The sequence below is a fragment of the Dermacentor silvarum genome, chromosome 2 (assembly GCF_013339745.2).
Source record: "Dermacentor silvarum isolate Dsil-2018 chromosome 2, BIME_Dsil_1.4, whole genome shotgun sequence".
NCBI classification, from domain to species: domain Eukaryota; kingdom Metazoa; phylum Arthropoda; class Arachnida; order Ixodida; family Ixodidae; genus Dermacentor; species Dermacentor silvarum.
In genome coordinates this window covers 125,628,004-125,642,832 of record NC_051155.1, presented here as the reverse complement: position 1 = coordinate 125,642,832, position 14,829 = coordinate 125,628,004, and the positions used below count along the sequence as shown (strand labels likewise).

At 48.1% G+C, this 14,829-nt stretch overlaps 1 protein-coding gene across 1 annotated transcript in view; it reads left to right on the top strand.

Annotated features, from left to right (window-relative positions):
- Positions 1-14,829, top strand: part of LOC125943522 (uncharacterized) — a 1,494,167-nt gene that overhangs the window by 1,063,035 nt on the left and 416,303 nt on the right. Inside the window, exons 7-8 of the mRNA XM_049662881.1 lie at positions 2,803-2,824; positions 3,088-3,140. Coding sequence (XP_049518838.1) covers positions 2,803-2,824; positions 3,088-3,140 — 75 coding nt within the window. The remainder of the gene's footprint in view (positions 1-2,802; positions 2,825-3,087; positions 3,141-14,829) is intronic.

Below are 14,829 nucleotides of genomic sequence, written 5' to 3'. Positions count from 1 at the left end.
TGGCGGTTATCAGCACGGCCGACAAGGAGCGCGGGCTGCGCCAGCCGCGCCGCCGATAGTTGAAGGCGAGAGAGAAACGACAAAGTTGAGAGGGTTGACAAGAAAAAAAAAGGGAAAGCGATTTTGGTTTCGCATCCATCTCATGGATGGCCCTGCAATGCGCGTGGGCAAAATGCCAGCGGAGTTTCCGAGGCCTGGCAGCAGCACTCAGCGAATTGACCTTCGTGCTGCTACTCGCTTTAGGGCAAACTAAGCGGAAATAACACAGCGCACACGAAGCTATGAGCACTCGGCGCACTCTGTCTCCATCGCAGATCGCTTTCAAGATAGGGCCCGCGCGGCTGCCAGCAGCGCCATTACGTTGCCGCCACTCCCTTCCTCCCCCGGTGCCTCGCGCGCGGCGGAAGACGGCGCGCTTTCTCCATCTTTCCCGCTTGCTCGCGAGAAATTGAGCCACCATCGCCAGATTAAGTTCGCACCCTCTTTCTCACGCATACAGCATACGGCGAGAAGCGACGATGTTGTCATCCTTGGACTTTAAACGGAAGATGACGGCGACGCCGATCGCGATCATAGAAATGCGCCGGAGTGTCCGTACAATTGCTATCGCAATGAAAAAAAGTAACCGAGTCAAATTTACAGATGGTGCACGATGTGTTGCGTATAGGATCGCTTCGTCTTGTGACAAATATTACGTGGGACAAACGGTGCTGTTGTATTGAACGCTGTGCCGGCATGCGAAATAATAACGCCGCAGCCTATTTCCTTTCTTCTCACTGCTACAGCTCTGGCAGCAAACCTGACTTCAACAGATGCGCGGTTAAAGGACATCATCGTAATCAGCTGAGAGGTGAAAAAAAGAAGCTGAAGCCATAGCAAGATTTGTACAGGTTCGTGCAACGTCACCGTCTGTAGGTTTATCGTGTAAACAATTAACGTTTCTTGGCTTGGCGGCACATGAACAATGTCTTATGTGTTTGATGTTTCCACTGAGCATATCTGTCACCATGGGCATACAGTCGTCGTCACGTTATCGTCTTCATACAGTTGTCAACCCATTGTCCTCATGCCAACGTCGTCACGCTATTCTCGTTACTGCATCTTCCCTATTTCAGAATCGTCATCCCATTGTCACCATGCTGCCTTCGTTGTGCCACAGACGTCTCTGAGTCGTCGTCATACATTGCACATGCCTTCATTGTAATGGGTGACCGGGGCGAGCGATTGCCTTAGCAAAGTGGGCCAATGCTGGAGACAGCATGCGCCAAATAGAGCCGAAGCAATCCAAATCTAAGAATCATCACTGCCACGGATTGTAAATACACGTGTCTTCTGCAATACAGTGTGTCTCTAAACTACTTGAATGCTAATCGCATTAATGTGGAGAGCAATCGCGAGATGGGTGCTGCCATGTTTTCTTTTTTTTTCTTTTTTTCACTTGCTAGGAAAAGATACGTTCTTAGCGAATGCTCTTAACCAATACGGAGAAGGTCTTTTTAACACTGGAGGCGTTTACACCCGCTGCCTGGTTACAATATCTAACCTTTCTGCAACTATATAAAAAATCACTTGTTTTCAAGGAGGGCTGCTTTACGGCACGCAAGAAAGGCGAAAAAATAATTTCACATACGAATGCCACCCTCCATCGTACTGGAAGTCCCGCAAAGCTTTTTAATTACAGCCATTGCATACACGTCAGTAAGGAGATGTAATTGCACATCTCATTTCCTTACTTGCCTGATACAGCGGAATTTCATAGAAGTTTGTCGGATCGTCACTGTCGTCTTCGTTACGCACATGGGAACGTTAGTTTGTTTTTTGCCATTTTTTGCTACACATTCATACACATTTTTATGCCACGTTTGTGTTTGCGGTGCTGGTATATGGACAGTTTCATCATATACGGCGGTTTAGTAAGACGTGGTGATTACGGTTTGTACAAATTTCTCCCCAAACGCCACCACTATTTACAGAAAACTAGTAGATAGGAAAGTGCCGCTTCAAGTATCGTCACGTCAGACGTGCAAAGCGATAATGAAAACATGCAGCAAATGTAATGAAAATGCCGATGTCATTAATAGAGATGACAGAAAACAGATACCGATGTAATGAATACAGTGCAATGTCGCGGTATTTAAATAAGTGAGAGTGGGACCAGAAAACATGTCAGGTTCGACAGGAGATATATTTAGAACTCAGTAGGTTTGTACACCGCGAGCAAAGTCTACTTGACGATGTTTGTTGCTCTTACGCACATAATTTTATTGACACCAAGGTAATACATACCTGCAAAGTTACGCTGCATATGTGACATAAAATTGTCTGATTAGCCTAGGAACCTGCCTTGCAATAAAAAGAAAGAAAGGCAGCCTGCGTATACAGCTATTGGTTATTAGCATCTGCTCATGACGTCTGCTCATCGGTTAAGTAACAAGGTATACTCCCGGCTAAGTTACCATATCCTCACTTTAACGCAAACATCACAATCACAAACGAAAATTATAACTCTTTTAATTCATTCATTTCAGGTACACGGACACAGTCTACAAGGTCTTCCTTATTCAGTGCGAAGCGGTACAACAAGACTCTACAAAATGGCAAGTTTAGAGTGTATAAACTTAAAAAACTCATGTCATATGTCAAGATGTCTAAAAGTGCACTACGTTGGCAAGGAGTGACTTCTGGCCTTTTTTATTTTTTTTTTTCACACGGACACAGGAAGTTACCATATCCTCGCCTTTACGCAAACGGCGCGATGACAAAAGAAAATTATAACTTTTTTCATTCATTCATTTATTTCAGGTACACCGACACAGTCTACAAGGTCTCCGTTATTCAGTGCGAAGTGGTACAACAAGACTCTACCAAATGGCAAGTATAGAGTGCATACACTTAAAAAACTCATGTCATATGTCAATATATTTAAAAGTGCACTACATTTAGCAAGACTTCCGACCTTTTCTTTTCACACGGAGACAGGAAGTTACCATATCCTCGCCTTTGCGCAAACGTCGTAATGACAAAAGAAACTTATAACTTTTTTTTCATTCATTCATTCATTTTAGGTACACCGACACAATCTACAAGGTATCCCTTATTCAGTGCGAAGTGGTACAACAAGACTCTACCAAATGGCAAGTGTAGAGTGTATACACATAAAAAACTCATGTCGTATGTCAAGATATTAAAAAGGACACTATATTTGGCAAGGAGCCAAATCTGGCCTTTTTTTTCATACGGACACAAGAAGGCACATCTGTGCATGTCCGTTCCTGCATGTGAAAACGTTTCGGTGCTAAACCACTATATCACACACAGTATATTTATTTTAATGCTTGCACAAAATAAATGTGATAAAAAACCGGTTTGAGTGTCCTTACAAGGGCAAATATACTTGCTGAAAGGATAGCTACTATGGTTCTAACTTTGGAATGCATGTAGGCAGGTTAAGGTGTGGGAAAATTGTATAGCGAACTAACACAGTGCTTGATGTCGCCTATGAACCAGACAGCGATCGAACCTTTCCAGTAACGCCTCTTATACCGAGCAAATGTTCACCGGGACTTGCTTCCCAGCTTCGATGCAATAGGTCTTATGTTAATTCCTTCGCCTCCGCCATGGCGAGCAAAGCCCTTTCTTTACTTTCCCCTAGCTTTTCACCTTGTCACTGAATGGTGCTGACATAGTGGCCGCCCACAAGCGTCAACAATTCACTTCGGGGGAAAGATATATAGTTATTCTAAAATTACAGCTGAGGAGGCGGCGCGAACTGCTGTGTTCTAGCCTACCGCTTCACCGAAGGCGATGTGCTGTCGTTGAAAGCGCATCGCCCGCTAATGGCGCCGGTTGCTTACTTATGTAGAGAGAAAAGATGATAGAAAAGATGAGAAGTCGCCCTGATTGCTAATGAGCATTTGGAACACGAAATGAGCGTTAACAGAGAAATATAGAAATAGATATACGTCTGTTTATTATAAATTAATCTTTAGAAGGGAGACATTAAAGAATTGAAAAATTCAAGACCCATTAGCTTGCTTTCAGTATTGTATAAAATATTCACCAATATATTTTCCAATAGAATCAGGGCAACACTTGATTTCAGCCAACTAAGAGAACAGGCTCTCTTCAGGAAGGGATATTCTACGATGGATCATATCATGTCATCAGTCAGGTAATCGAGAAATCTGTACAATCAACCTCTCTATGTGGCTTTCATAGATTATGAAAGTCATTTGATTCAGTAGAGATACCAGCAGTCATAGAGGCATTGCGTAATCAAGGAGTACAGGAGGCATACGTGAATATCTTAGCAAACATCTACAAGGATTCCACAGCTGCCTTGGTTCTCCACAAGAAAAGTAGAAAGTTACCTATCAAGAAAGGAGTCAGGCAAGGAGACACAATCTCTCCAATGCTATTCACTGCATGCTTAGAAGAAGTGTTCAAGCTCTTAGACTGGGAAGGCTTAGGAGTAAGGATCAACGGCGAATATCTCAGCAACCTACGGTTTGCAGATGACATTGTCCTATTCAGCAACAATGGAGACAAATTACAGCAAATGATTGAGGACCTTAATCGAGAAAGTGTAATAATTGGGTTGACGATGAATATCCAGAAGACAAAGATAATGTTCAATAGCCTGGCAAAGGAACAAGAATTCAGGATCGCCAGTCAACATCTAGAGTCTGTAAATGAGTACGTTTATCTAGGTCAATTACTCACAGGGCACCCTGACCACGAGAAAGAAATTTACAGAAGAATAAAATTGGGTTGAAGTGCATACGGCAGGCATTTCCAAGTCCTGACTGGGAGCTTACCACTGTCGTTGAAAAGAAACGTGTGCAATCATTGCGTTCTACCGGTGCTAACACATGGTGCAGAAACTTGGAGGTTAACAAAGAAGCTCGAGAATAAGTTAAGAATCGCACAAAGAACAATGGAACGAAAAATCTTAGGACTAACGTTAAGAGACAGGAAGAGAGCGTTGCGGATCAGAGAACAAACCGGGATAGCCGATATTCTAGTTGACATTAAGTGGTCGGGCCGTCGCCGCCGCGGCAGGACTCACGTCTGAGCAAGCTAGCCACGACAGCGTCTGCCCCAACGCAACACAAAACGTCATCGTCCTCAGCACCGCATCTCGCAATAATGGAAATGCTTATCTAAAGATGAATTGTATGACCCTGGGAATGAAAGAGTACGAACTCAGCACTTACGAAGCCACGCCGCACGTCACGTGCAAGGGTGTCATACGGCAAATTGATGTGTCGGAGAGCCAGGGAGACCTGGAGAGAAGCATTCTCAACGAGAGATATCCCTTAGCCCTGGGAGCCAAGCAAATCAAGAATAGCACAACGGTAGTCATCGTTTTCGACGGCTACAGGTTTACCCAACTTCGTTTTCTACGGCTCGGCGCTAGTCAAGTGCTCCTTGTACCTCAGGCAGCACGACTGCTGCTATGCCTGCGGTAGACTAGGCCACAGAGCCGACGTCTGCCCAACGCCGGAGGACAAATTATGCAGGAAATGTGCGGTCAACAACCCCGACGAAAACCACAGCTGCTCGCCTACTTGCGGCCTCTGCGGGGGCCCACACGCCACAGCGGACAAGATTTGCAAGCAAAGATTCCAACCCCCGTACATCGTTCGACGGAGGAGAAGGGAAATAAATGCGGAATCCACGAATCGAGACCCGTCACCAGCACAAACAAGTGCCGGCAGCGAACCGGCTAGACCTTCGAGCAGGCGCTCCCGCTCGAGAAGCCGCTCGAGGTCCAGGAGCCATTCCAGGTCCAGGTCCAGGAGCCGTTCCAGGTCCAGATCCCGGGGCCGCTCCCGTGGCCCACAGAAGAGGGTCCGGTTCGAGGAGCCAGCCGGTACTGGGAAACAAGGCGCCACCTGGGCGGACAGGGCGCGGAGCGGAGGGTGACCTGCCGAAAAGGTAACGGGGGGCGCGGCACCAGAGCATGGTTCGTCTGAAATAGCTCAGCTTAGGAAAGAAAATGCCCAGATGCGCAGCATATTCGAGTCAATGCGAGCCGAAATAGCAGAGCTCAGAAAGACTAATCAAGCTCACCCCGTTCCAATCTGTACTTCGACCCCCTCGCGGACCCCCTCTCCCCAACCCGCAGAAGTTCCCATGGCTAATCAACCTCACTCTGTTCCAGTCGCTAGTTCAATCTACTCGGGGACCCCCTCTCACCAACCTGCAGACGTTCCCATGTGCGTGGAGGCGAGCCACCCGGGAAACCCAGCCAAAAGAAAGGCCGTACACAACATTCCCGAAAATGTACAGGCTAAAGTCAAGTCGGAAATTAGAGAAATGTTGAATTACATCTGCTTCGAGACCCAGAAGATTAGCGAACGGCTCTCTGCAGTGGATCAGTGACTTTTGGTAGTTGATCAGAAGATACACGCGCAAAACGTCAAAATTCAATGCTTGGAAAACAAAATGCCAGAAATAGAGTGCGAGGTGCAGGAAATGGACATCAGGTCGTCGACCTGCGTACGTCCCGTTTTCTTGCCGGATGGCGCGTCGGTGCCTTCGCCGCCACCACTGCACGTCCCCGGACCTCCCTCCTTCGAGACCCTAGTAGCAACGCCGGAAGGCGCTCTATACAGCAAGGATTGGGCCACACACTCAATTTAGGATTTGGCAGTGGAACTGCAGGGGATTCCACCATAAAAAGATGCACCCTGCAGCAGTTTATTCGCACTCGCAAAGAAAAGCCACATGTTAATGGCTCTTGACCGGAAGGACCATAAATTGGTTAATCGCGCGTGACCGCAAACGAGTCACTCTGCTCTTGTAAATATCACAACTCTGTTTCTGTCTCGTTACTTGTATTATTATAATCATCATAGCACAATAGCACAACCCCCAAAATAAGTATTGTTAATCGCAACTACCGTCGCCAATCTCCAAATGATGGATGCGCCGCCAATTTTTATTGATTTTCACGTGTGGTTCCGCAACTGCAAGACAACACATTGCAAGAAACGATGACTAATCAGGTTTCACTCCAGGGATACAAAGCTCTTGCTCTCCGTGGGGACGGCAGAGGAATCTGTACATTAGTCAGCAGCAAGTTCACTTTCGTCGCACACGATCTAGGGGTCCGGCCTAGCAAGACGGAGACCTCCCTAGTCGAAGTCATCCCAAGTCAATCCGACATCTCCAGCATTTTTATACCTAACGCGATCACAGAGCGTTAGGTATAAAAGAGCGATCACAGACAATGTTTCAAAACCATCATTACTAGGGCAACGAAACTCACCGGAAACTCTCCGGCGAGTTTCTGCCCGAGGCGCTTGGCAGCTGGCCTGGGCAGATCTTTTCCACTGTTTGTGGAGCTGCCCCAAGCCCATGGCGGTGCAACCTATTCCCAACCCTTCCTTTTCCACGTGGGAGGCCGCTCTTCGGGCCACTTGCTCGGATGACCAGCTCTGGCTGGTGGAACGGGCCTGCCTAGAGATGTCGGCCAGGGGGCTCGCGGACATATAGGGGCCCAACCACATTTAAATAGATGAATAAAGTTTTTATCCATCCATTCATCCATCCATCCCTGGTCGAGGAGGTGCCGCGTCTGGTGGGAAAGGCTGGGTCCGTCAATAGAGAGAGTCCCGCATCTCCCGCCTCCTGCCACAGGCTTCTGCCCTTGACCGTGCCGTGCGGGTAGTTCCAAGCGTGAAAGGGGGCGTTGAAATCGCCGGCCACAGACTCTGTCCCGGATCTCGCCGTTGTTAAAAACGCTGGCTCAACCGTGTGGTCTAATATGCTCATAGACCTCGGTAGCGATCATTACATCACGGCCATCAGCCTACAAGTGGAGCAGAAAAGAAAAAAAAAAACACCGCATATCCACGGGGTGAATGATGATGAGTGGGCGAAGCTCCGGAGGGAATCATCGGTAAACCGTGAATCTTCCGTGTAATTCGCCCAGTCTCGCCGCACTAAATCGAACGATCGACTTCCACCAATGACACGCGCCATATGTGACGTCATTCCTATTTTATAACAGCGCCCTTCATTATAATTGCACCATCTCCCGCTTAAGGGAACGCTAGCACAAACGCGTTAGAAACGTGCAGTACTCTCTAGTAAGGGGGAGAGGCCACAGCGTCTTACGCAGCCGTTTACACATGCCGGAACGTGCACCGCGTTTGCCAACGCCATCACATGACTGCTGAGAGAGTATAACCCCCGTATTCATAAACGCTCCTCGACTTGAACTTGACTTGCCACCGCCTTCAACGCGTTTCGACCGCGGTGCCCAAGGCGGTGACAAGTCAAGTTCAAGTCGAGGAGCGTTTATGAATACGGGGGTAAGGCGGAGAGGCCACAGCGTCTTACACCAGCTTCTTAGACGGGCCGTAACGCGCTAGCACAAACGCGTTAGAAACGCGCAGTCTTTCGTTAATGTTGGGTATTTATTGTCATCGTGGTGCGTGTTTCCGTGTGTGGATTGTTGGGATGCTGTTTTTCTTTGGGATATGCTCCAGCGCACAATAAAAAAGAATTCCCCCTCGATGCGTATGGCATTCGCTACTTGCCAATAGAAAGTGATGACGGCACCCCATTCGATATGGTAATGCTCATGGCCCTGCATAGCATTTGGAAATGCAGAATGACAGTAAGGCACGCTGATCTCGACGCAAGAGCGGCTCGCCAGTATTTTAAAGAAAGCATAAGGGACTTTGTGGAAGAACAAAAGTTGCTAGAATGTATCCCAGAATGGTTGCCTCGGGTGGAATTATTACTGACGATGAGACAATTTTAGCGTGTACGCGTCCGCACAAGTTGAGCGGTCGTATTTAACGAATATTGTGATTCTGATTCTGTTTTGTGATTCTCTGTGAATTTATGTATTTCTGTGTGTGCCAAAGACCGGCAATAAAGAAAAAAAAAGCTTCGTGGCGTAGTGGTTAGCGCCGCGCGTTCGGAAGCGAGGGGTCCCTGGTTCGATTCCGCGCTACGGACACAACTTTCGGAATTTTTTTTTCATAAAAGTAGACGTGGCTACCTACTGCGACGACTACGACAACTACTACTACATACTACAGAGGATGGACAGACCCACACCCTAAGGAGCTTCGCCCCTAAAAAGGCCTTCTCGGTCCCTGATTGGGACAAATTCCGTGAGGTTCGCAAGGCCCGCGCCGCCCGTGGAGAAAAGCCCGAGAGCCTCGTCCAGTGGTCTGAACTAATTCTGCAAGATGTCTGCTCCACCACCAAAATCATAGAAACGGATCTGCAGACAGACAAAATTGACAGCAGGCTAGCACACCTATTCGAGGCCAAGCAATCAATCCTCGAGAGGTGGAAAAGCCAACGCTTGAATCGCAAGCTCAGGAAAAAGATAGCCCACATCAACAGATAGACGAGCACTGCCAAGCCCTGTCTAGACCGCAATGGGACGAAATTTGCAATTCAATCGACGGGCAGATGCGCACGGGAGGGAAGTGGCATCTTCTGAAACACTTGCTCGACGACTCTGGCACCAAATCAAACCAGAAAAGTGTCCTCGCTAAAGCGCTACACGAAGCCAAGAAGTTGTCTTCGGAAGAAGAAGTGCTGGAGACGCTAGCTAAGAAGTACCTGCCGCTCAAAACTGTGGGTGATGAGGCGGCATACCCAGCCTACAAAGGGAAGCCGAACTCCGCGCTGGACGCGCCTTTCCAAGTCAGTGAAATCCGCAGCGCCCTACACGACCTCAATGGTAGGTCGGCACCCGGCCCGGATCACATTAACAACAAGGCTCTCAGAAACCTAGAGGATGAATCGGTCGAGTTTCTCACTTATGAGATAAATCGCATTTGGGAGGAGGGAATTGTACCGGAACAATGGAAAGTGGCGAAAGTCATACTCATCCCAAAGCCTGGTAAACCGCCGAGCTTGGACAACCTCCGCCCCATCTCACTGACGTCATGTGTAGGGAAGGTGGCCGAACATGCCATTCATAACAGAATTGCCGAGTATATCGAGACCAACGACCTTTTCCCTCACAACATGATAGGTTTCAGGCCAGGCCTCTCCACCCAGGACGCCATGAAGCTTATCAAGATCCAAATCCTGGAACGCTGCACTCGGGACACGAGAGCCATCCTTGGTTTAGACCTGGAGAAGGCCTTTGATAACATCCGTCACGAGTTCGTTCTCGACGCCATCTGCAAACTCGACCTGCGCTCGTCCTTCCATGCCTTCATCAAGTCTTTCTTGAGCCAACGATGCGCCATCCTCAGGCCTGGAGATGTGGAATCAGAGAAAACGGATCTGAGCGGAAGAGGCACCCCCCAGGGGTGAGTAATCTCACCGCTTCTCTTCAACATCGCAATGGTCTACCTCTCGAGATACCTAGGCAAGATCCAGGGCATCTATCACACGATCTACGCGGACGACATCACTGTCTGGTGCGCGGGAGGCAGTGACGGACAAGTCGAAGCCGCTTTCCAGGAAGCTGTCGACACTACAGAGAACTTTCTAACGGACACGGGACTCCGGTGCTCCCCAAAGAAATCGGAACTCATTCTCTACAGCCCCACTAGAAAGGGCCGCAAGCCACAGAACTGGAAACCCCCCACCGAAATCGACATTAATCTCTAGATCAAGTGCGGAGATCCGATTCCCAAAGTCGCATCCATTAGAATCTTGGGAATGACACTCGAAGGGGCGGGCACAAATAGCATCACCATTCAGAAACTATCAAAGAAGACGGATAGTGCCATCGGTCTAATCAAGCGGGTAGCTAACAGAAGGAGAGGCCTGAGTGAACAGAATCTGATAAAGCTAGTCCACGCTTTCTTGTTATGCCATTTCACGTACGTAGCGGCCATGCACGTCTGGAAGAGGGCCGAGCGAGACAAGCTAAATGCCATGGTAAGGAGGGGGATCAAGAGCGCGCTCGGGCTACCAAACTACACACGCACCGACCAACTTCTGCAGTAGGGCATTCATATTACACTGGAAGAAATTGCAGAAGCACAAGAAAGGGCACAGATTCTCAGACTCTCTGGCACCACGGCGGCCAGACGACTCCTAACAGAGATGGGCGTCCCCCCGGCTAAGGTCGAAGATTCCTACCAGGGCCTTCCGAAAGAGCAGAAAGACCACATCATCATATCCCCCGCCCCACGCAATATGCATGCCCAGCGCAACGTGGAAAGAAGGAAGGCCAGGGCCGTGGCACTCCTACGCCAGGCGACAGAACTCCCTGGTGGCAGCTGCTTCGTTGACACGGCCCGATATGGCGACAGCAAAAATTTCGCAGTAGTGTCCCTCAACCACAGGGGTTCGACCGTTAACGCAGCTTCGGTACGAAGAACGTCGTCATGTGCGGCCGAGCAAGTGGCCATTGCCTTGGCCCTCCTGGACGAGAAACATGCTAACATCTTCAGCGACTCCAGGGCAGCCATCCGCGCCTTCAGAGTTGGCGCCGCGTGTAAGGAAGCCTGTCGCATCCTCGACGGCAAATTCATCGCCACCCACACTCTCACGTGGTTCCCCGCTCACATGGGATCCATCATGGGAGGCCCCACAAACCTCAACGAGCTGGCCCACTCCAAGGCGCGAGGTCTCGCTTTCCGCGACCATGGAGAACTCCCCGGCCGGCCAGCAGTGGTGGAGAACAGAGATCAACCGACAACACATAATGAAATTATGCAGCACTTTTATCTCGACAGGAGAGACTTTCCCCTTCCTCACAAGAAGTTAAATAGAGCGCAGCCATTGACCTTCAGATTATTGCAAACAGGCTCGTATCCCAGCCCGGCTTTATTACAGAAGCTTTATCCCGACACTTATGCCAGTAGTTCTTGCAGGCACTGCAATGACTTCGCTAGCTTAGACCATATGCTCTGGCGTTGCCCCTCGTTACGAGGCACGAAACAAATAAATGAGGACAAGTGGCTCTCCGCTATCAAGAGTACCGATGCCGGTGCGCAACTATGGGCTGTCCAGAGGGCCCACGATGCGGCGGTCGGGCATGGCCTGACTGTCCCAACGTGGGAGCGGCCCGCTGCGCGCTGAGTCGCGTACCTCAGGACTTTCATTGAAGTTTTACATCCATCCATCTATTAAGTGGAAGAAATGGAGCTCGGCTGGCCATGCAATGCGTAGGATGGATAACCGGTGGACCATTAGGGTTACAGAATAGATACCAAGAGAAGGGAAGCGCAGACGAGGTCGGCAGAAAACCAGATGGGATGATGAAGTTAGGAAATTTGCAGGCACAGTTTGGAATACGCTAGCGGAAGACAGGGGTAATTGGAGATCGCAGAGAGAGGCGTTCGTCCTGCAGTGGACGTAAAATATAGGCTGATTTTAATGGTGATGATTACAGATTAACCTAATGCATTTGGGTATTTTGGGCATTCTGTGGTGAGCACCCCAGGCGTGGAAATAGAATATCTACGTTTTTTTTGTGCCTACACAAGATAATACAACACTTGATGAGAACGCCAACTTCAAGATGATCTCACTTCAAACAAAGTTTGAACTGAAACGAACTTTCTGCGTAGACAAATAAAACATTCTATGAAATGTGTCATGTCATATGGTAACGCTTTGAAAATACAATTGCGTAAGGCCTGCAGAAAAAAATTGAATATTTCGCAAATTGTGGCTCATGTGCCAATATTGTAAAGAAAGGTTTAATTAAAAATATATTGTGGGATGTCACGGGACAAAACTACATTCTGATTATGAGGCACGCGGTAGCGGGGGACACTGAAATAATTCTGACCACCAGGGATTCGTTAACTTGCATCCAATGCACAGTACACGGATGTTTCTGTCTTTCGCCTCTTTGCAATCTCGGCAGCTGCGGCCGAGATTCGATCATGCGCCTCAGGGCTTAGGAGACGCAGGAAACACCCCTAAGCCAATACGAAACGGCGGCTATTCTGAAGTAAAGTTGTGACCACAATAAAACACCTCTACAAAGCCATTACTATTACAAATTGTGCTTTCCAGGACACTCAAGCAAATTTCAGAATTCTCAGGAAACGAAGCGATTTTGTTATCATTACAATTTTGCATATTTGCCTTGATTTAAAGTCAACGTAAGGGGGGAAATCAAACCAGATATATATAAATTAACCCATAGATATATTGCAGAAAATTATTCTGCTTCGTGACCTAGTTTTATGCATACGTAAAAATTCACGTGATTGGAAAGTTTCTTTCGGAAAAATATATAGTTGAAATAGCTAATGCAGTACGATAAGTAGCAAGTATGCTTCTCTTAACCTGTGCCTCCCCTTGTATCGAAGTGCAATGCAACCAACCAAAATCATTGCTGGTTAACCTCCCAGCCTTTCATTTATTAATCTCTCCCTTTCACGATCGTTGTAGGAAAAATTTGAGATGGTCTAGTGCCAGGGCTGAGACACTTTGGGTTTAATAATTCAATTACAAAGTGATTAGGCCACCCCTCGATGAGCTTTCTGCCTGATGTTTATTTGTGTGTTAACATACTTATGAGTGTAATCGAGTATAAAGAAGGCATCTCGTCTTCCCTACTGTAGGTAAACCATGTGGATTGAGAGGTTGACACCACTTTGCGGAATGCGAATGAAACAGCTTTCACACTAAACCGCCCTACCTATTGAGCGAAATCAATGGCGTTGCGTAATATGCTTCCTGTGGGTTTGCGCAAAACGAAGAGCTTGAATGTGACACAGCTGGGAATCCTGCTAGGATATATCAAATATTTGCGTCCGGTAGAGGTACGCTTCATTCGTCCCTTGGAAAGAGAAGGTAAAATCGTGTACAGAGAAAGCCGGAAGCAGTCGCAGGCTGCACGAGTACCAAGACTTGCTTCGTAAATAAAGCGGGTCTGAGCTTCAACGTATTGTTGAATCTGGGGCATATGATGTATTTAGGAGAATAGTAGATTAGATTGGCCCTCTGCTTTAATGTTTTTTTTTTCCTTCCGCAGATTCCATGAACCGTGACCAAGACCACATATGGTTCCTCGAAACATCATATAAACGGAAACTTGGCCCCAGAGAAGCCTGCAGCATTGAGTCAGCCTGCCGGAACAACGGCGACTACACGGTGCATCTCCTTTCTACCGGAAACATCAGCTCCTCTGACTGTCCTTACCATCGCTTACTTTCGAAATTTCCCAATTTTCGGTCCGCTGGTCTAAATGTGAGCTTGGAACTCGCGGGGACTCCGCTGGAACCGTTGCACGCCATAGGAGGAGCGTTACATGAAAGCCCTTACAAAGTCGAACATCTCAGTGACTTTCTGCGCTACGTCGTACTTTGGAAGCACGGCGGTGTATATTTGGACACGGATGTGATTGTGATGAAATCATTGAAAGGAATAAGGAATAGCGTTTTCTACCAGTCCGCGCATGTGAGCGACCGCTTAGCTAACGGTATTCTATTCTTCGACGAGCAGCACCCCGTGCTCGGAGCGCTTATCGATGAGTGCGCACGCGTGTACAAACCTCGTTTGTGGACCATTTGCGGGCCTTCGTTGATGTCGCGGCTGCCTTCAGACGCTGAATTTTCTCGCCTTGTCAAGTTCAATAATGAGTCGGCGTTTTTCGTTGTTCCGTGGCAAAAGTGGCATGACTTGTTCGATCCCAGGAAGGCGCCAGCGGTGCTCAGAGCGACAAACGCCAGCTACGGTGTCCACTTCTGGAACAAGTTTAGCAAGAAGACACGAGTGGTGCCTGGATCTGGTTGCGCAATGGAGGTTCTCGCTCGTTACCACTGCCCCGATTCCTACAGAGTAGCCTTCTCTGAGGGATACTTTTGAATGCATCGTGACTAGCAATGCCATCCTACTGGACATGTCATACGAATGATTTTTGCTATA